Here is a 22,594-nt window from a genome sequence, read left to right on the forward strand (position 1 = left end):
TGTTTTTAAATCAAATTACTTTTATGAGATATACACCCAGCATCAAAATAAAGCAGAACATGTCCTTGGAAAAATGTTCCACAGTAAGGTCACAAAGCACTGAGACTTTTACAATGGCTTTTCTAGCATTCACTCTTCTCACCAGAATGCTCAGCCTCCCACCCTATTTCCTCCCTTCTCTTTTGTTACAACACAAAAAAATCAATTTTAATACATTTTACATCTGCAGTCGATCATAATTCATGCACTTAATCTTACACAAAAGAAGTTGAACTTTCTTCAAAACAAAAAAATCAAAGCCTACAGAAAACTCAAAAAATCAAGTAAAATGCTGTGATGATTAGACCTCTATCAACTATTTTGTGTAGGTACATGGTTACATGGAATTTTTAAATGTAAGATTTAAACTCTATTCAAAGAACAAAGCTGCCTCTTATTGATACACAATTATCTGGCTTGATCTGGTACTAAAATATGCTGCAAAATACAAAAAATTGTTCCAATGCAGAATCATTGAAGAGCTGTAATTCAAAGCATTTGCAAAAATAAATTAATCCTTCTACCTCAACCTAACCTTTTGTCTTCTAAATGGTCTGCACATCACTAGACCTTGCAGTATTTTAGCCTGAAAATATCTGAAATTGCAGCATGTCCTTTTTAACCTTCCTCCATACCTGAAATGGAAGCAGTCTCAACTGAGATGCTCCCAACACAGTCCTTTTCCAGGGCCAAACAGCAGATTTTTCCTGAGACTTCATATCTATGCACCAATAATCTTTCTACTCCTATCAAAAGATACTTTCAAAGAGAAGTGGTCCTCTGGATAAGCACCTGACACCAGCAAAGACACCAAAACTTACTTCGGAGTAAGACAGACATCTTTTGTCTCTCCCAAGACAGACATCTTTGCTAACTATTTAACTGAATTTCCTTTAAATCTTTTGTCAGTTTAATGGGACAAAACATAATCAGAATGAGAAAAGGTGTCAAGGTCTAAGATGATCCTCTGTGCTAGGTGTGCAAGATTTGAGAACATTTATGTCTGCAGAACACAGCTAAATTTGATGAGTGTGTAACAGCAAGAAGAAAATTTATCAAAATACTGCATTATTAAAACTAGCTTAGATAGATTTTAAATTGATCAGTCACTAAAAGCTATTTTAAGCTAAAGACCCACCTGATCAGCATGAATTTTGAGAGGTTAAGTGTTACAGTTTGGCAGAACTTGAATATTGGGACTCAAAGTAAAGCACAGCTGAATGTGAGAGGCAGAGTTGTCAATGCCAGTATCATCTGCTGATGCAACCATCCATAGTGATGCACTTCTTTAATCTTGAGACTTCCTAAGTTGGTCAAGAACAGTAGCAGATCCCAGTCCACAAAGTCTAAGGGAGAGAAATTCCTGTGGCTTGATCCATTAGCCCAATTTGAAGGCTTGAGCTTTGACCTTGATCACTCTTCTTGCTTGTTTGAATTTCCCTCAGGATGAACAGCTGACTTTGAGATGCCTGGCCCAGGCTGGGGGGCGCAGGGAGTACCCAGCTCTCTCTGCAGCCTCCTGCCTCTGAAAGGGCTGCTGTAAAACCTGCTCTAGGAGCTGAACCTGGAAGCCATTAAAAATGGGTAAGTTTTTATATCAAATGTTTTCTGGTAAAGAAGGAAAGTTTTTTTCCTCCTGACTCCAGAAACTATCACATGAATTGCTAACTATAATTTGTACTACTATTAATACAGTCACTACTATTTATGTTATAATTAATACTACTAATAATTTTGTTAATACTTTAGATAGCAATTGGTGTTACATGGTACAATTGTGGTCAAAATGTAGTACAATTCAAAGTGTAAATGTAAAAATTTTTTCAATAGCTGTTATGCCAGTTATTATTAAATCTGTCAAGAAAAAAAAAGATAATTTACCTCTGAGAAATCATTCAAATTAGATTTTTGCACTGCTGATTCTGCCATCCAATTCCTAAGTATGTATCTAGGATTAACAGCTGAAACCAAGAGTAAATAATGTTAAATTTAGTTAGACATATTAAACAAAAGGAAAACAGTAATTGAAACATGCACTGAAATCTTCAAGAAGAGTTAAATTTGCAGATCAAGAAAAAATGCATAAAAAGGAAAAGGAATTTATCAATCTACTTAATTCTGTGAGTTGCTAAAAGGATTTTTTAAACTTGCACTATCAGTAGTGCCAAAATGCCAAACAGAAATTAGAGTAGCACAGAACATTGACAGAGGAAGGATTTCTTGTCAGCAACACCAGCAGGCTTTTCGAGTGCAATGAGTTTACCATGGCTCAGGTTCCTGCTGTGTTGATAGAAAACATTTCAGTGTTGTCAATACCTTCCTGGAGATCACAAAAATGAATATTGTATTATTTAATTTACAAAGTAATTACTAGGATATCCTTCAAAGTATATGTATATAGATACTCCTTCCATGTCATGTAACAAAAGTTTAGCCATAAAAGCCTTTAATGTTACATTTCAGCTGTATTTTTTAGAAACTACTTTTTCAACTTTCCTTTTAATCTCCTGGCTGGGGGTAGGCAGAGGTTCCTCAGTTTTTTCCACAGCTGCCTGTTGTATCCTTTTGGAAACCCTCACAACTGCACTGCTTCCCTGCCTTGTTTCAGGCTGCTTTTGTCTAATGAGCAGTAGAGAGAATGTGGCAATACTGGAAAATGAAACTGCTGAATTAGTAAACCAGGATACATCCTACAGCAGAGCCACTCCCAACTTACAAAAGGAGTTTTGTCAAACTATATGCCAGGAGCAATTCTAATAAGCACACATGGCTCTCTAAACTTTCTAGCAGATTATGTCAATGAAATTCTTATTTTTGTTCCGCAATTAAAGGCTAGAATTCTACTTCAGTAAGTTTTCCCTTTACCTAATGATCAAAACAATATTACAGAATCATTGTAACACTTCAAGCCAGCTTTGAAGTCTTAATTTGCCATTGGTCTGTATGTTTTCCCCAGTTCAGTAAGCATTTTTTACATTAAGGGATCAGTGATACCAAAGGTGTTTCACTCATGCACTTGAAACCAAAAGTCTGTGATTTATGGACATACACAAACTTCATCTCCTTCTCTTTCCACTGATGTCTCAGTAGGTTTTATATTAATAAATGTTAGGTTTATATATTTCTTTTTAAAAACCTGTGGACCTTTATAAAATATTCTTATAAATACCCTGACGGCATATTTGAAAGAGGGTATTGGAAAAAGCAGAGGAATCATCAAAATTACCATCTCAAACTTCCCTCTACTCAATTCCTTTAGTCAATTAGTTATTAAGTTATTTTATGTACAAATAATGTATTAGAAGGGGCCACAGAAATTCTTCTTTTTCATATCCCCACTGTCCAGTATGTACTTACACATATTAAAAAGCCAATAAATACAACTGTCTACTGGGAATCCTGATAACCTGTAGACAGGCATAACAACACTCTGCCCTAACTGCTAAAGAACAGTGTTTTACCACTTGGCAAAACAATTTGCTCTGGCCAAGTATTTGATTTAATCCAGTAAATGGGTTATCAATAGTAAAGTGTGATAACTATTTTAAAAATATTTTAAACGGTGAAAAAGTTAACATATGACTCATTCAAAAAATGGTAATTCACATTAGAGCTGTGAGTCATTTTAGCAGGAGAATATTTGTCCCAGAAATAAATTCTTAACAATTGCAAATTGACAAGTTTCACAGTGGTTTTAAAAATATCGGTATTTAACACAAGTGACAAGATAATTATGAAAGAGTAATACAAGCCAGGTAAGAAAAGGACAAAGCAAAAGAACTTTTGTGCCCTTATAAGCATGATCTGGTCTACTTTTTTTACATGCTGCTTTTGTAAAGAAATACAATTTTAGACCTGGATTGTCAAAACTTTTTGATCACCTCCAGAAGAACTAAGTTTAGGCAGTGCAAGATAAAACACTCCTAACAACAGAAAAAAAATGAATAATGATGACTTTAAATGATTCAAACTAATGTACTTTGAGAAGTGAGATTTTTTATGACATTTACAATTAGGTAAGGGTGATGAATAATGAGGTGTTAACGCCAGTATATTCAAGGTCTATCAAAGACAGCAGTACACAATTTAGTGGAACTTCCCAACCCAGTTGAGAATCTGAGGAGCCAGGACAGATTTGTCTTCAACATGAAATGCTGGGTAAACATGCAGAGTTGACTGAATTGAGCCAGATTTCTGCTGGAAGTTGTGCTGACAAGGAAAGCTGTTACAAGCAAATGCTCAAACAAACAAACAAAACAAAAACTGAAATAATTTTAAAAGAGACCAGTAATCTATTTAAATCCATGGATGTAAAAATGTAAAAAAGAACAAAAAAAAAATCCCAAAAACCTCTGTAAGAAATTTCAGTCACACTGTAATATTGAGCACCTAGCAAAAGCCCAACAAGGATTGTTGATTTTAAATAAAACAATAACAAACTAAAATCAGTAGCCTATTACAATTTTTTGCAGCTCTGTAGTATGAATAGAGTGATGGTTGATTATATGGAAGAAAATGAACTGAACCATGAATATTTGCAGATCAAGTTTTGACTGCTACCAAAACTAAGACCATTAGCACAAGTGTGATTTTGGAGGCAAAAACCCTTTTCCATGTTTCATCTGTCTCCTGCCTGTATTATGAGATCCTCTGAGGTGCATGTAGAAAAACATAATGATGGTTTGCAGAAGATCATTGACAAATTAGGATCCTTTCTGATTTAGAATAAACCCTGAGAATGTCATGATTTTCTCTAAAAGCAGATTTAAATGATACAGAAAAATAAGAAATGTGTTTAGACAGTTTTCAGCATTCAATTTTAGCTGAGGAAAACAGGAGCTTGAAAATTCAAAATGATAATTGAGTGAAGGGCCTCAGAAACTCACAGATGAAGCTTTTTAACCCTATTGAAAACCAATAAAATAAATATTTCTTCTTGGTAGCTCTTTTCATATTAACTTTCTAAAATGCATATAGAATTTACGAAGTGTTCTTTAAAAAGGATAGAGCCTTTGTTAGAAAATGGGGATGCAAACCTGAAACCATAAATTGTGCCCTCCGTAATTTTACTACCTCATTACTGAAAGTCAGTGCCAGCTCCTGCCATTTTCCTGGCAAATCAATTGGAGCTTTAGAAGAAAAGGGGCCAATCAATATCTAACAAAAGAGTGCAGCCATTTCCACCCTGCTTTGCAGGCAGCACCCTGCAAAGCAGTGTAACAGTGAAGCCTCATGCGCAGAGTTTGATCAGATCTTGTAGTTCCTTTATTCCCTTTTGGCCATTGATTTTCAGTAGCTCATTTTCTCTTATAAGCAAATTTCACAAATTTACCACAGCTTACTGCAGATCAAAAATATCTCCCGCTGAACAATTCTTGGTGTTTCATATGCACTGTTTCTGCTGTGATACCTCACTGCAGAACCTTTGCCATTTTGTCTTTAGAATAACTAGAAGAATCAAAGCACCTTTCTTTGCCTCCTATGGCCAGATAGTCCTTTCACAAGGACTTTTTCCTCTGGGTGACAGAAAGAAAAAGTGTGCCCCTATCAGAAATCTGAATTCTGTGTAGCATGTAAAAAGGGCAGAGACAGACAGAATGAACGTGTATTCTTACAAGATTTGGAGCAGCACAATAAGAGTTTCTCCTCTTCAAAAATATACTGTATTTTAGTTCTACCCAAAAAGAAAAATATCTAACGCTAAAGAAACATATGTAAAGAGATATTTGCCATCTGCAAGCAGATGATTCCTTTGGATTGTTTTACTCACTTGCCATTCTTGTTCTTCTTTTGGCATCTGAGTCACCATTGTTACTACACATCAAAAACAAACAAAAAGAAGAAAAACAGAAAGCACTTTAGCTAGTGAGAATTAAGCTGATTTATTTTTAGAAATATCTTATTTGACTTCCATTAAAATCATTAAGTACTCTGCTTTTGTGTTTGGCGGAAGCTGGTGTGAATCTCTATGAATAATTAGACTTGGAAAAAACTGCACACTTTCTTGTAGGTTTTGTGCCTTGTATTGACTTTTCCCCCTAAGAATTTTATTTATTGAATAAAATTTCCAAGTACCTGATATGTATTTATGTTGACTAGTATTAGCCATGCATACCATATATAACTAAGAAAAAATGTTAGATTCTTTACTGATTTAACACAAAAGAATCCTGTGCATTCCTATCTATGCAACACTATGGTTTCCAAACACAATCTGTGTATTTGCAACTGTTCAACTTCCATCCCCTGCCACCATACAGCAATGTGATTTCATAGTAAATATATAGAAATAAACAGTAATTAAACACTATTCATCCCTATGTACTTGCAAAGCCTGTTTGTGATTCTTGGACTGAATCTGTAGGATTGATATTTTAAGAAAAACTGTTAACCAAAGAAAACTTCTCAGGTGCTCAATGAAGGACAAAGAATAGAAATTACTCCTACCATGTCATTTTTATGTACCTGAGTGTCAAAACAGAACTACAACAGTAATTATTGTTGAATCCAGCAGAATGTAGAGCCAAGAAAACAAAAAAGGCATATGAAACCATGTTTGGGCCAGTTTATTAGACCTATTAAAGACTATGCAAAATCACTGCAGATTAAAGTTGCCTGCTTCTGGCAAATACACACTTTAAACTACAATCAGACTACTACAGACTTACCTGTTTAATCTCAGGAGGTACATAGTAACCCATTCTGAAAATAATTTGTGTTTACCCAGATCCTGGAGAGCCCAGAATTCCTGAAGAGAAAGAAACATTTATTGACAGATAATCAGAATTATTTTTCTGTTAAGCAAAAACCAAAGTAAGCAACAAATACTGTGTTTTAGATCCAGCTGTCAACTAAGCCTCACATAACCACTTGCTCATACTCCCCCTCAACTGAGGTTTAAAGTGAGGTTAAAAGTAAGAAAAATTGTGGGTTGAGATAAGATCAGTTTAATAGTTGAAATAATTTAATAATAACAATCATAATAGCAATGAAAAGGAAAATATCAAAAGGAGAGAGAAATAAAACCCAACCGAAACAAGTGATGCAAATGAAAAATCAATTGCTCACCAACCTGTGCCCAGCCAGTTCCCAAGCAGAACTCCCCGAGCTCTCCCCTAGTTTATTTGCTGAGCATGGCACCAAGTGCTGTGGGATATCCCTGTGGCCAGTTTGGGTCAGCTGTCCTGGCTCTGTCCCCTCCCAGCTCCTAGTCCACCCCCAGTGTCCTTGCTGGCAGGGCAACATGAGAAGCTGAAAAGTCCTTGATTCAGTGTAAGCCCTGCTCAGCAACAACTCAACCTTCACTGTATTATCAGCATTATTCACAATCTAAATCCAAAACATGGCACTGTACCAGCTACTAGGAAGAAAATTAACTCTTATCCCAGCTGAAAGCAGGAAAATGAGCAATAAAAGGATTTAAAAAGTAAACGTATTATGACCCTTCAAAGAATTTTCTCCCTAAACATTCTACTAGTATCTTTTCCTCTGTATTCAAATTATTTATTTTTGCTAGCATGATACATCCACATGTATTCATCTCTGTTATGACAAATTTTACCTAAACACCTCCAGCACTTAACCCCTGTCTTCCTTGGCTTATTGTCTGGCCTATTTGATTTTTTAAGCTACATAATTACAGGTTTCACTCTCTTCTGAGACTCATACATGGGTCAGATATATTTATAGAGTTGTTTTTTCATCCAAAATTGTGCAATAACCAAAATATATAAATAAAGAAAAGGTGGAGAGAAAGAGAAACTAAAGTCTACAGGGAAGAAAACTGAGAAGAATAGAGACAGCAGGAGAGGAGACAGAACTTGGAAGATGCTGACAGCAAGGAATCAGAGCTTGGGGTTACTGCCTCCATGCTGGACAGCAAACACAGACCAGGCCTCCCTGGCTGATTACACTGAACTAACAGCTGCTTCATATTCCTCAGCTGAAAGCAGCCAAAGCTCACACACAAAAAATGAACTTCAGAGAAAGAACAGATTAGGATGAAATGGACATAGATAAAAGGAGCTAAACAGCACATATTCGAGAAAAAAAAAGGTAAGGGAAATTAAAAACAAGAAGAAAAAGTTTTGATCCCATCTGGGTTTTTTGGTTTTGTGGTTTTTTTTGAGGAATAAGAGTAAAAAATATATGAAAACTATATTTGATCATAAAAATGAGCACAGAAATGACTAAGAGCTGGGAATCAGGCAGGTGGATAACAGGTGAGTATGAGAATCAAGCATTTGTTCAAAGATGTGCAGAGTTAGGCTGCTTTGGGAGGAATTTCAGAATGTTTTCAGTTAATATTAAATATAAGGACTCCTGCAGTGTTCTACCATTTTTTGGTCAATTTTGGTATGCAGCTGAAAAAATCTTAAGTGATATAAAAATCAATATGAAAACTTACTTATAAATGTATTGGTGTGTAAATAAACAGAGGTGAAATTACTTTAAATTTTAAGTTCTTTAAAACAATGAAAACTTTTTTCCAGCATAAAATTGTACTTGTTTTTCCACATCAGTTTTGGAACTCAGAATTTGTGGGCTAAATAATTTCATTGTGTGGGGGAAAAAAAAGATCAGGTTGCTACCAAGTGAAGGCTGGAAATGACCCTTGGTGTAGCAGCAGGATCACAACTACACCACAATTGCTGGTTCCTCAGCCAACACCTTCAAAGATGGGAAGATGGAGTTGCCATAAAGGGAAAATCCCTTGGGTTCTATGACAAAAATACCTTCTCTTACAAATACACCCATCCTCTTACCACCCTCCTGTGCAAAAAAAAATAATTCCAAGGCCACAACTCCTGGGGTTTTTTTTGCTTTTTGTTGCTTACCTCTAGAGTATCTAAACTTTTAAACTCTTAATGGCTTCAAGTTCATAGAGAAGGTCAGGACAGACCTCTTATTTAACAGAAGAAAACAAGGAAAACCAGAAAATTTGCTCAAAACCACTTAATTATACTTGGAGAAAGAACCATCAACTCCTCATTTTCACTCAGTGTTTTACATTATCATCCTGCTGCCTAAAAACAACCTCCTAAGTCCACCTGCTCTCATTTTAAATTGGCTTCAAAAACAAACAGACATAAATCAGATGTTTGGGGAAGGCAATGAAGTTTCCCAGGCAAAATGAACAATATTCATCACATGGAAATACAACATTGTATTAAAGAATAAAAGAAAAAAAAATCACTTTGGCTTTCACAAAAAAAGCTATTTTCTTTCCAGTTTAGGTTTCTTTTCAGAACCAGATTACAAGCTTCTTTTTCAGAATTTCCCTTTTGTTTTTTTATTCAATTATGACTTGCCTAGCATCTCAGTCCACTTCAAATATGTCAGCTATATTTCCACTTTCAAAGATTGCACTACATCCAGGTAAAAAATTTAAATTCTCTCATGTATTTCATATATGGTTATACTTGGTCCTGAAGAATAAGTATAGGCTGAGTTAGAGCAACACAGGATGAGATAGAAGGCTGAGCAGGACACAAGAGCAAAATGTATTCTTATGCTTTAAGTTACATTTAAAACCAATCTCCGGGCAGAGGCCACTCTGGGCAAAGAGTTGTAGCAGGAGTTTATGTTGAGATGGAATCTCACTTATCATTAGATACCAAGACAAGCAGATACAGGCTTAACAAGGGGTAACCTGACACAGGTGTATTAGTCCCTCTGTCCCTTAATAATGACACAATAACACATTTCCCAGACAAATCATGGCTTGAGACAGCCTCTACTATATCAGAGTTATGTCCAACTTGATTTACTCTTTTTATATTAAGCATTCGTAGGATTGGGTGCTTGTATTTATACCTCAGGAATATGGAGCTCCTTTAACTGGTCTGCAGTAATTTCACTCAGCTCTCGGAATGTCATTGTAAAATCAGCCTTTGTATCTTCCATAATCTAGTGAATACAGATACTTCTATGAGTGCTTTTCAAGTGTGGGGTGCCAGTTCAGATGTTTGCCAACAAAATTAGCAAAGTAAACTCACTTTTAAGAGGAAAGCAATCAAATAGTTATCATTCTCATTCTCCCCAAGAAGACCCAATTTTGTTTTGAATAGTTCTGTGAAACTGAAAATAGTAACAAAGTATGGAAGTTGTGAACATTATATATTTTATAGTATTGTGACTAGAAGGTTTCAGTTCTGAAAGTGCATACCGACTGTGATAGTGCTCACCATACCCCTCCAAAATCTGGGAAGCTCTGCAAAACAGAAGAAAGTTCTAAGGACTAAAATGCCTAAGGGACTAAAATGTCAAGTTCTAAGGAACTAAAATGCTGCTGCAGGTATAATCCTGCTGTACACCAAACAACAAAAACTTCTGCCTGCTCTCTCGGAAACACTGATATTCTGAATCATCTGGGATCTGTTCTTCATATAAGAATCTTTACAAGAGGCTAATAAAATACTACTTCATTACTTCAGGATGATGCATGGTCTTCCGAAGTAAATGTCTTACAAAACAAGCTAGGCAAACTTAGAACAGAAAACTATGGGCAAAAGTGCTACCTTAGTGAGAGGAAAAAGGATCACGCAACATTTAATAGCTCCCTATAGTCCTATTTTACTACTATTTCTGACCAACAAAAACTTTTCTCCCTGCCCTCCAATCTTATTCTGGCCAACAACTAATCCAGAATCAATTCCCAGTTAAAAAAAATATTTTTAAAGCAAATCCCTTTCTTTCCTAAGCATATGGTGATTACAGCGTCTCTCATCTCACTAGTTCCTTTAAGCATTATGATATTTTAAGGATTACTTACAGCTGCTTCTGCCTGGGATCCAATAAAGGTTTTAGAGCTTGTAACAGCTTGCTCAGATTAAACAGCCCAACACTTGCCTGATTTCCTATTTTATACCTCCTTTCATCATCAGATGTGTTTGGAACAAAATCTGTTTCAAACAAAACATTATTTTTCCATAACAGAGTAATTACAATAAAGAAGTAAAGTTAAAATATTGAAATACATTCATTTTTATACTTACACAGCAAACTTATAGAAGACTTAAAACTACTTAAATATTTAAAATTAGATCACAAGAATACTTATTTAAAGTGAATTAACTCAAGATCTATTATTTGCAAATCTAAGGAATTCACACGGAAGTTCCCATGTGTCACAAGTGACATTTTCCTACCTGAAGATACAAGGTAAATTCAGATGGTTACATAGAAAAATAAACACTTTTGCATTAAAAACAGTCTTTTACACTTAAAACTAGTATTTTTACTACATCTAGTGCTAGTATTTAGCACATAGATTAAGCAAACAAATGTCCAACTAGATTTGGGATTTAAGTATTTATGGAAAAGTCACTCATATAGTAAACATGTATTTACTTGTATAGTAAACATGTATTTCATAGGCCACCTAAGCAAGATTTGTTTCAACTGGACAAGTGAGCTTTGTATTCACATAAAAAATAGGCCTATATCTGGATTTTATATCCAGTAGTAAAATATTCTATCTACAGCAGCAGTCTGTGAGGGGATGAGTGGGAGCCCCTCACTCAGATCAAACCCAGATAAGCTGATCAATGCACAGCATCACCTGAGTGCTCAGAGGACACTGACAGCAAATGGAGCTTTAAGCAGGAGACTTCCAACTCATCTGTCAGATCTGGTGAGTGGTTCCAATCTGAATTTTGACTCCAGCACCTCTCATCTGGCTCTAGGGTGCACTGTCTGGCTGGTAGAGTCAGTTCTCTTCACAGCAGCCTGTCTGGAGCCGTGTGTTGGACTTGTGACCAAAGCAGTGCTGATAGCACACCAATGTTCTACACATCGCTCAGCAGGGCTGGCCCAGCATCAAGGGCTCAATTCTCATTCTGCAACCCCAGCAAATGAGGCTTGAGTGGGCCAGCTAGGAGGGGATGCAGCTGGGACAGCTGAGCTCAGCTGACCAAAGGGATATTCCACACTTACAACATCATGATCAGCAATAAAAACTGGGGGTAGTTTTTCCAAGGCAGTTGTTGCTTGGGAAATGACTTGGCATCAGTCTGGTGGTGACATATGGTGAGTGACTCTCTTTGCATCACTTGCTGCTCACTCCTGCCATTTTTTTCCCCTTGACTTATACAAATGTCATTATCTTGACCCATAAGCTTTTTCTTAGCCTTGCTTTTCCAATTGTCTCCCTCAGCCCACAGCAGGGAGGAGTGAACTAGTGGCTTGTGGATCCTTAATTGCCACGTGGGTTCAACCCACCCTATAAAGAAAGATCTAAAACCAAAAAAATCCCCATTTTGTTCAATACAATAGAAACAATACGACATTTATTCTCATGACTTTTCCTTAACTTGAGGCTGCAGGCATGAAAACACATAGCAAGATAACCACTGCTGATTCTGAAGTTTATTCAGTTGCAAACTATAAACAATATTCTAAGAATACACATTTATGTACATACTGAACCTGTACCTATCAATCCCAGACTGGCTGAGTTAATACTTTCAAAGAAAGGTTACCATGACTGTGTAGGTTTGATTTCTTTTCTTCCAACATATAATTACTGCTGTGACTATAAAACTAGAGCTTTCATGCATGCAAAGTTACTGTATTCCACTTTTGCTTTTGGCTGCTTCCCGCCACAATGCACAATTTTTACACAATTTCTAGTTTTCTAGGCTTCTGTTGTAGTATCTGTTGAATTGATGGTGTTCAAGTGGAAACACTCTCATGGAAATGGGCTTAATAGTAATATTTATAATTATTAACAAGACTTTTAGTCCTTGAATGCAACCTATATAGTGTATCATAAAACTGGTCACTAATGCAATTTTTTTCCCCTAAAGCTCTTCATACAGTACACATGCTTAGGGTTTTTCTAATAATGAAAGGAGTTTTCATGCTATGGAAACTTTACAATTTAATATAAAAAGATTATTATAAGTAAAGAAAAAAAAATTGCTTCACTCACTTGGGTCATAGGAGTCCATAAATCCAAATGGACCATAATCTATTGTTATGGACAATAAACTGAAGTTATCTGTATTGCACACTCCTACAGTTAAACAGAAAGGAGAAACAAAAGTTAAAACTCCACCTGAACTCCAGGCTCTAGGCAATCTGCTGTGAAACAGGTGCACTGAATTTAGAGAGCTCTCAGGAATCAGACTCTGGAGAATGTCCCATCCCTGTGCCCCCAGCCCATGCCCTGCAGCACACCCAGGCTGCTGCTCCTGCTGCTGTTTTGGGGTAAATCCCACAAATCTGTGGCAGAGCCAGACAGCTCCATGTCCTGAGCACTGTAACAGGCCAGGGCTGGATGTGGAGGGATCAAATTCAGAGCAGTTAAACTCTTACACATGGCATCAGCACCCTGTTTTTGTACCCTGACCGCTGCAACAGCTGTGAGAATTCTTGCTCCCCTATTCTCATCCTGTCAGAGCTGTGCTCTGAGAGATCAGGCAGTGTAACTCTGTCACAAAAGCCCCTTGTAAGACAGATAAAGCTGTAGGTGAAGACATCAGCAGAACAAAATACCAAGGTGACAAATAAAAGCCATTTTTAAGTCCATTACTGTAAAGTGCCCCTCCCCTAAAGCCAATGCCATCTGGCACCTTACCATGTGCAAACCCCACAGACATCCACAAGGAAATGAGATTTGCAGTCTCTGACACAACCGTAGAGAAAAACTCCTGAAATCAAATATATTTTTTACTTCAAGTCCTCTGTATCAGAAACATTGAAATACATAAGCATTTAATTCACTTTAGAAATATGTAATACATTCTATTTTTCAAATTTAAGTATCTGTCTGTCACGACTTGTCATTCCCATTCTAAATTATGTGAATGCAGAAGAACCTTATGCAGCAAATACTATAGCTAAATAAGTATACACAGATGCCCTTAAAGAACCTAAGAAGTAAAATTTTAAAATCCCAAACCAAAACATAAGACACTCTGTATACTAGGCAATGTACTAGAATATACTATATATACTACATTTACATCAGCAAAAGCACATTTCATCACAACATGACCACTGACCACCAACAACCTGAGCAGTAAGAGAACAAAATACAACAGAAAATGGAAGCTTCACAGTAAACATTTCCAAAATGGAAACTGGTAAAAAATATTCACATTTGACTTTGAGAAAACAAAAAAAATCAAGAAGCAGATTTTTTACTGCAGAAAATCAACAAACTTTTGCTAATAAAACCTGGAAGCTCACTTCAAATTTTAAAATCTTGTAAAACTTGAAATTGTGAAGATCTTCCTGTAATTTTTCTTCACATGCTTGTGGAAAATAAAAATGACTCTTAAAAAAGACTTACCAGGTATCTGTTTGAATCATTCATAGCTATTGACGGAAAATGTTCCTGGATGATAAAGTCCAGCAATCTTCTGTAATAGCAGAAACAGAATTCTTTAAACAAAAATGGTACTTTTGAACTGATCATTAAAAATTCTTCCTTTCAAACAGCAAAATGCTGATCTACTGCTTGCCACAAATAGTTATTAAAAAACTCAGTCTATTTAGACTTAGTCTATTTATTAGATTAAGCTCTTCCAAAATGCTTAGAGATAAAACCTAAGGTTGTAGTCATAAATATGATTGGAGACTGCCACACAGAGTGAAAATTATACCCACATCAAATCTCCAGAGCACACCAGGACACCCTTCTGCATGCACCAATATCCAATTTTTAGGGGAAAAAAAAGAGTTTATAAAAAAACAGTAGAAGATTACAAGGAATAACAATTTTACATCAGAATTCTCACAAAGAAAATGTTATGGCTGAATTCTTATGGAGTAGGGTTACTTCCACAGTAGCTGGCTGTTCCCAAAACAGTTCTCCACATTCCTACAAGACAGACTTAGGGAAATGGGATACATGCATTGAAATTTGCAGGACCTGTCACAGAAAACTGAGAAATGTAGGAACTTACACTTTCAACTTACAAATCTTTCCAAAACAACTCCTCCCTAGCGCTTAGTTACCAGAAGTACTTAGGTATAAAACTTTCCTCATTTTGTAAGATCCAGGCTTTTAGAACATCTCAAGGGTTTTACCCTTGTGAGGTAAGATCTTTGGTATGCCTGTATAAAAATAGCAGGTTACCTTTCTAAATTATGTAATCTCACTTGCTAAATAATTTATGTCTAAATTCCAACTGTATACATGAATTCTAATGTAATTTGGTGCTTGAGAAAACTATTTCAGTTACTGTGAAGATTCAACTCAAACCTTAGTCCAGTTCCCCAGAGTGAGCTAAGATTTCCAAGGATCCTATACGAAACCACGACTTGGCAAGTCGTAGCACTATTGCACCTTAAATACAAAGACAAGTGTGTTTAAATGTAAACAGAGCATCAGCAAAATAAAACAGTTCCATAGCAAAAGCCACCATGGGTTGTTTCTATAGACACAGAGTTTGTATATACACAGTTCAAATGGTATTTTTGTAAGTATGCCTAACACATAACAGATGAATATGTATAACATTATTTTACTACACATGCACTTTATTGATAAAGCTTTAATGATAAAGATTTTCTCAGGAGGGGTTTCAAATCATAATAAATTAAATTAAGCCAATTTGTTACTTTTATTACACACTTTTTCATGGAGAATTAAGTTACAATGTTGTAACATTTTAAAATATGTTCATTACCTCTTTCTTTCTTAATATTTCCATTGTAAAACTGGTCTCTCCACACATCATCATCACTTACAACTAAGCTGTAGCAAACAAGAAATTAATGTTAAAAGTTATCTCAGCAAAAGTAATTAATATTGAAGATAAAAGTGATATTTTATGTAAATTAATTTTCTTCATAAGAAGAAAGATTGTTTTGGTGGCATAGCCTTGTATATACAAACGACACAGGCAAAGAATATGCTGAGGCTTTTCTTGGAAGATGGCTGCTCTCAAAAAGAGCAGTGCATTCACTTGGAGCCTCAGTGACAGATTAGTGTGATTGTAACATTAACTAAGTCCCAATTTCCCTGGGGACAACATGGAAATCATGAGGAGAGAGAAATTAGAAACCAAATTGTTGCATCAGATGGAGGTTGCCCTTTATGTGAGCCAAAATTATGTCAGAAACTTCAGGGACAGGTCTGAGATCCTTAGCAATCACTGCTACTGGTACTTAGATTTTTAAAACCAATCTCTTCCTCTCATTTGCCTTCAAATTCTGCACATCCTATAAATCTTCATGTTTATCGAAATATTGAGGTTTGTGAGAGTTCAGTACAACTTGCTTTAAAGTATTTCACAACTTGCATTAATTTGTTTAAATAAAATATGTAATTTCCTTGTGTTTTCTGTTCTGTCAGGAAAAATCAATCTTCACAAACTCACAATCCTCACAAACAAGGGCATCATGTTCCTCTAAGGTTAACAAGAAGGAAGTTCTCTCTTCAAAACACTAACAATCCAGCTTGGTGCCACCTTCTGAAAGAGATTTTATCCCCTCAATAGGCACAGAAGACTCCTTGTTCAAGGCTCTAGCAGGAGGATAATTTAGCTCACTTTGTATAATTGTTTGTATAATTCTCCTTTATCTTTGCTTGTTAACTGGAAAATATTCTTCTACTCAGGGGAGACATGGACCTATTGGAGTGGGTCTGGAAACGACCAGAGAGCTGGGGCACCTCTCCTGTGAGGACAGACAGAGAGCTGGGGCTGTTCATGGGGAATAAAGGGAGACCTTACAGCCCCTTCCAGGCCCCAAAGGAGGCTACAAGAGCTGGACAGGTACCCTTTACCAGGGCCTCTAGCAATAGGACAAGGAGGAATGGCTGCAAACTGAAAGAGGGCAGGTTTAGATCAGATTCTAGGAAGAAGTTTTTTACTCAGAGGGTGGTGAGACACTGAACAGGTTGCCCCAGAAAGGCAGTAGATGCACCATCCATGGAATATTCAAGGGCAGGTTGGAGGGGGCTTTGAACAACCTGATCTAGGGAAGATGTCCCTGCTCATTGAGGGGGAATTGGACTAGACCAGCAGAAGTCTCTTCCAACCCAAATTATGACTCCATGATTCAAAATATAGTTGGGTGGTATGCTATTTGATATTCAATGCAGTTATTTATATCTCCTATTAGGTAGTTGAAGAAAGCAGAGAAGACAGAACCAAACTTTTCTTCGAGGTAGACAGCAAAGAACAAGAGACAAACCTATTATTCCATTCCTAAATATGACTGAAGACAGCCACAGTGTTAATTCCCAAGAGTTAAATTTTGGAAGTACACTAGATTCTGGTTTTATATACTTGAGCATAAAAATTTGAGAAAGAATTCAGTTGAACCAAAAAATGTGGGAAATCCATATAAACATAAATATGTACAAAAAGGTCCTAAAAAGAAATAGTATGAAGTCTTACCTAGTGCAGTTGCTTGCAACAGTAACTGTGGGTTTGAAACTAAATTACTGTTATTGTATTCAGTATTTTTAAAGATACCTAGTAGCTATTCAAGCTGAATGTTCTGCTAACTGCAAAGAACAGGCAGTGAATTATTTCAGGAGGGGGACAATATTCAGAAATCAATCTGCTCCTTTTATTGGAGTTGTACTGATACACGTAGAATTAGGGTGTTTTGTTTTTTCTTTTAATACTCATTTGAAACCAACTAGTATGTCTGTAGGATTAAGTACAAAAAGCTCTGATGCAAATGAGATGGAAGAAGAAAACCTTAATCCTTCAAGAGAACACAAAAAAAACCCCAGAAACCAAGAAGGAACCTCAGACACCTACAAAATACTGTGTGCAGCTGAACACTAGGGACAGAAGGCGCAAAAGTCGTGCTACTAAACTTTACTGTTTTGAACAGACCTCTGCCAGAAAGGTTGTTTCCTTTTTACTGTGTAACTCTTAGCAGGCTCTCTGCAAAATTCCTACGGAATGCCAGCACTTCTACTGCAGATAAAAAATCCATGGGGCCGTCAACATTTAGTTAGTACAGACATGAAACACTTGAGAGCTGGCCAGGTCGCTGAGCAGCCACCTAGACACACACTCCCACTAGAAAAGTAGCTCTCCAATGGTCCCTGCAGTTGGTAAGTACCATTATTGGAGAGAAGGCAGCAACAGACCAGCTGTACACTCACCCACAGGAAACAGAGCACTGAAATTGCTCCCATACCAAAGAAGCTGGAACAGCACTCACGGAAGGATGGATGGATGGATGGATGGATGGATGGATGGATGGATGGATGGATGGATGGATGGATGGATGGATGGATGGCTGATATCCCTCCCTACCTGGCTCTCACCTAAGGGCTTGACTTTACACTCCCAGTGCTCTGCCTGCTGTTCTGCATGAACATCAAGCCCCATGCAAGTAAAGCCACTCAGAAAACGGAGCCAATGCATATTGGCTCACTCTTTTGACTTAATGGGTAACACTGCTCACTGGTAGTCTCAGTATGTGACTAAAATGGTACTGTATGAAGTGTTCTGTATCTGGCAGTATAGTCATAAACTGGAGCACCCCATTGGGAACACAGTACTTAAAATTAATAGAGCAAACCAACCTGCTGGGTGTTCTGAGATAAGCCATAAGGTTTTTCCTCCCACTTCTGCCAAGACTTGACAAGACCTCTGTTAAGTGCATCCCACCAGCCCCAGTACAACAGCTCCCCATCGGGAAGAATATGGCTGTCAGCTGGGGTTTTTCCAAATTAAGTCTCGCAAACAGTCTGGAGAGCTTGTACAACAGTTAAGAGAGCCAGGCATTTAACCAATCTGCCAGCAGAGAGCTAAAGCACACTGTGTGCTCAGTAGAATTCGTGCACAGCAAAGGGGTAATTTCATACTGGTTTTGCACTGAACAATTTGTTGAGACGACAGCAAAGAGAGGCTCTAACTTGCCAAATGATTTCCTGCTGATATTCAGACAGATTTAAAGTTCTGCATTAACAGCCAACAGCAAAGAGTCTCAAGATGAAGTCAGTGAATAAACCATCAAAAATGTCATTTACAAACGCTGCACTTCAACAGAGCAAATGAGTTAGAACTAATGCTAGAGAGATTTGCAGACACTTTGCAAATACAGACACCTAGCCATGTGGCAGCTGAGTACAGGCCTTTTCTGCAGAACATTTGCTTTCTCTAAAGCCTGAAACACTGCAGTACAGACTTCAGACTACTTGGAACACAAAATGAACTTGGTATTTTAAACTTGATCATCTGAAAATATTCAGTTACTTGATTCTGAGAAAATAATCCAAATGAATGAGTGTGTTAGTCTCCTTTGGTTCACACAGAATTAATTTTAAAATTTTTTTTACAAACTCTCTCTCTGCTCAAGGGATGTTTGCATAGATAAAGAATTGAGAGTAATTGCCTACATTCAGTTCTACCTCCAATATTAATATTTGTTCATATGACTGACAATTCTCCCCAGCAATCTTAAAAATGACAGTACAAAAATAGCCCCTTTCCACATTTTCCTAGTTGGCTAGATTCTAGAATTTGAATTGACTTTACAGAAATTAGTCTTTACTACACTGAAGTTAAGTTGTATTTCTAGAAACAGCAAATGATGTGATGCAATTAATTGGTGGAGTTTATTATTATTGGAAATTTTTATCCAAAAATCTGTGGAGAATATATTTTGTTTTGATTGTGTACATATGAAGAGTTCTTTCATCTTGGAAACTAACTGCCCTGCTTTATTGATGTTCAGTGAAACTCAGTCACAAAATTACCTGTTAATTAGTATACTCTGAACAAAGGAAAGAAAAATACCTAGCAGCTCTGCTTGTAGGAATTCCAAGATGGTGCATGGCTTCACTACATAAAAACTCTCGGACAGAAGAGCGAAGCACAGCTCTCCCATCACCATTCCTATGGAAAACAGAAAAATAAGGAACAGGTCATAAAATCAAAGTAAATTTCAAAAAGAAAACATACCGTTTTAGAGTACACAGAGCAACTGCAACTTACCTGGAGTATGGGGTCTTTCCTGAGCCTTTTAACTGCAGTTCCCACCTCTCACCATGCCTGCAAAAATACCATTGGCATTTCTAACAACAGACCTCAGGTTAACCATGAATCAGCTAGACTGAACACAGAGTTCAATCAGACACTCAAAAAAAGTCACACCTGTTTGTATATACTCCGATCAAGTGGGCTCTTCCATCCCCCAGCTGACCTGCCCAGCTACCAAACTGACAAAAATTAAAATCAAGTTATTGTCCTCTATCATTTATAGAAGTTATACTTGAAACAATACATATTAAATCTAGGTCCTCACAAAAGACACATGTGCTCGCATTAAAATGTTGAACCCTAAAGCTGCACTTCCATACTCACTCCAAAAATGAATCACAAAACCACAGTAACACCAGTAATCCTCTTTATTTTTTTACCTTCCAGCTACAACGTACAGCTACAGACCTGTCTTTTTTGTATAATGAGCCTTTAAACCCACATGGCTTGTTTTGGTTTTTTTAATTGGAAATTACAAATCAAATCCTAGCATTCTTCTCCATGAATAATCACAGTCATTTCAATGAAACTTGAACCTTAGTAATCATGGTGTTGCAGTGAGGCTCTGTCCTTCTCCCCTCTTCTGAGCTATTAGTATTAGATACTAATAGTTGTCCAGGCTGCTGGAGTGCTAAGCAGACTCAGCAGTTAATGAAAATACAAAAGATCATTTGCTTCAGGCACAAACAAAAGCAGAGCAAGTAAACAGGGTACTGTGGAAGGATATTATAGTTCTTTTCCACCTGCAGCACGTTATGAAGAACAAGTCTGCAATCAAATGTAAGTAAGTGTTCATGTACTCACATTCACTCATGTACTCACAGGTATTATCCAGGTGTAATTCCCAAAGACCTACACAATTCCACCTGGAGGAACGAGTGCCATACTTACCTGGTGACCCCCATACCTATGGGCCAGTGGAACAGACCCAAATATCACTTTCCCACCACTGACGAACTCCAGAAAATCAGATGATCCTTTGACAGATATATCAAGATCCAAAATATTTTCAAGAACATCCTGGAGAAAAAAAATAATACTTGAATATGATCAAATTGTCAGTGGTAACGAACATGTTTTCTCCACAGATTTCACCATTAAAAGACATCTCACAATATGTTTTAAATGTTCTCTTTAAACTATTTATTGAGAAGATGTTTCACGATAAATAGCATATAAATAGTACATGTATTAATAATTTCTACTAATTAGAGAGGAATAAAAACAACAATAGCCAACCTTTGAAACAGCTACAAGACGAACTCTAGATTTAAAAGGTGTAGGATAGACAACTGAAAAAATGCAATTTCTCACATTACGGACATAATTTTCTTGGATCACATCAACTGGAAAAGGATCTGTAAACATGAAACAGACAATAAATGCCATATAAAAAACAATTAATCGTATTATTCTTAATATGTTTCCTCTTAAATTCAGCCAAAATGCTTTAAAAACAATTAAAACTTGTAATATTACAACTTTACCGATGTATATTAACCCTTCATGAAAAGCAAGCCCAAATAAATTTAGGATTTTATTGTTTGGAATTTCTGAAAAGGACTGAGTTAAAGAATCTACCAGGACATTCTAATTTTAAGATCTAAATCATATCTAAGAATAGAGTGAATAGACTGTGACTGGAACAGTCTCAGGGCAGTTTGGTGTTGCACTCAATTATAGACACCCTAAAAGATACCTGCAGCAGACAGAGAAGTTCAGCTTTCCCCACAGCTGAACAATGCAGTGCAACAAATTTAAGTCACTGTGCACCAGTAACTGCTGTGTACACTCCATATGCAGCAATGATCGCCACACAACCCAAGAAAAACAGATTAATCTTTTCTGAGTAATGTAAACAGTGAATGAATGGGTGAGAAGACGTAGCTCTTGCTGTAGCATACATGTGTACTCAGAATTTGTGCTTCATTCCTCCTTCAGACCTACTTTTCCATGGTAACAGAGGACAAATATTGTTTTAAACCAGTGTGGTTTATCATCTTTATGGACTTTTTCTTGCAACAATCTTACAATTCCACATTAATCATAAAATCTCAGTACCTCATAGACACTGTTTTGTAAAAATTTTAAGTTAGCTGACATCTTTGGAGCCTTGCTGCTAGCTGTGTTTCTCACTACCTCTAACGACAGATCTTGTTATAGCCAGCTGCCACAAGATTAATCACTGATGATTACTTCTTAATGCTCACAAGTAATTGCATCACCTGATGAAATTGGTTCTGTAATGTTATCATATCAATTAGCTCTATGATTACAAGCAGTTTTGTATGCCCAAGAGCTAGGAGAGCTAGAATGTTTTGTGTATTTCCAGAGATGTGTCAGGTTATCAACTCTGCACTAATACATAACTGGGACTCGGGGTGGGGGGGAGAAAGCTCCTTATAACCGATCTAGTTTTAACTTTAAAACTATATTTGACTGTGTGTATCAGGTCTTCACTTAGTTACTACTTCAGGAGATGCTGCAACCCAAGAAGCAAAAGCGCCGGGCAGGACAGGTGTACAGAGCCCGGGACCGGGCAGGACAGATGTACAGAGCCCGGGGACCGGGCAGGAATACAGAGCCCC

The 22,594-nt window shown here is 36.9% G+C and overlaps 1 protein-coding gene across 1 annotated transcript in view; it reads right to left on the reverse strand.

Moving 5' to 3' along the window:
• The window catches only part of LOC102037780 (protein adenylyltransferase SelO), a 23,968-nt gene continuing 1,374 nt past the window's right edge, over positions 1–22,594 (reverse strand). The window contains 18 exon segments of the mRNA XM_031059304.1: positions 1–1,603; positions 1,921–2,000; positions 5,810–5,853; positions 6,708–6,787; positions 9,856–9,948; positions 10,038–10,119; positions 10,208–10,252; positions 10,814–10,943; positions 12,974–13,057; positions 13,622–13,694; positions 14,339–14,430; positions 15,254–15,337; positions 15,681–15,748; positions 19,764–19,862; positions 19,962–20,018; positions 20,121–20,185; positions 20,898–21,026; positions 21,246–21,364. Of these exon segments, the coding sequence (XP_030915164.1) occupies positions 1,481–1,603; positions 1,921–2,000; positions 5,810–5,853; positions 6,708–6,787; positions 9,856–9,948; positions 10,038–10,119; positions 10,208–10,252; positions 10,814–10,943; positions 12,974–13,057; positions 13,622–13,694; positions 14,339–14,430; positions 15,254–15,337; positions 15,681–15,748; positions 19,764–19,862; positions 19,962–20,018; positions 20,121–20,185; positions 20,898–21,026; positions 21,246–21,364 (1,547 nt within the window). The 3' untranslated portion in view covers positions 1–1,480.

The sequence above is a fragment of the Geospiza fortis genome, unplaced genomic scaffold (assembly GCF_000277835.1).
Source record: "Geospiza fortis unplaced genomic scaffold, GeoFor_1.0 scaffold75, whole genome shotgun sequence".
Taxonomy (NCBI): Eukaryota; Metazoa; Chordata; class Aves; order Passeriformes; family Thraupidae; genus Geospiza; species Geospiza fortis.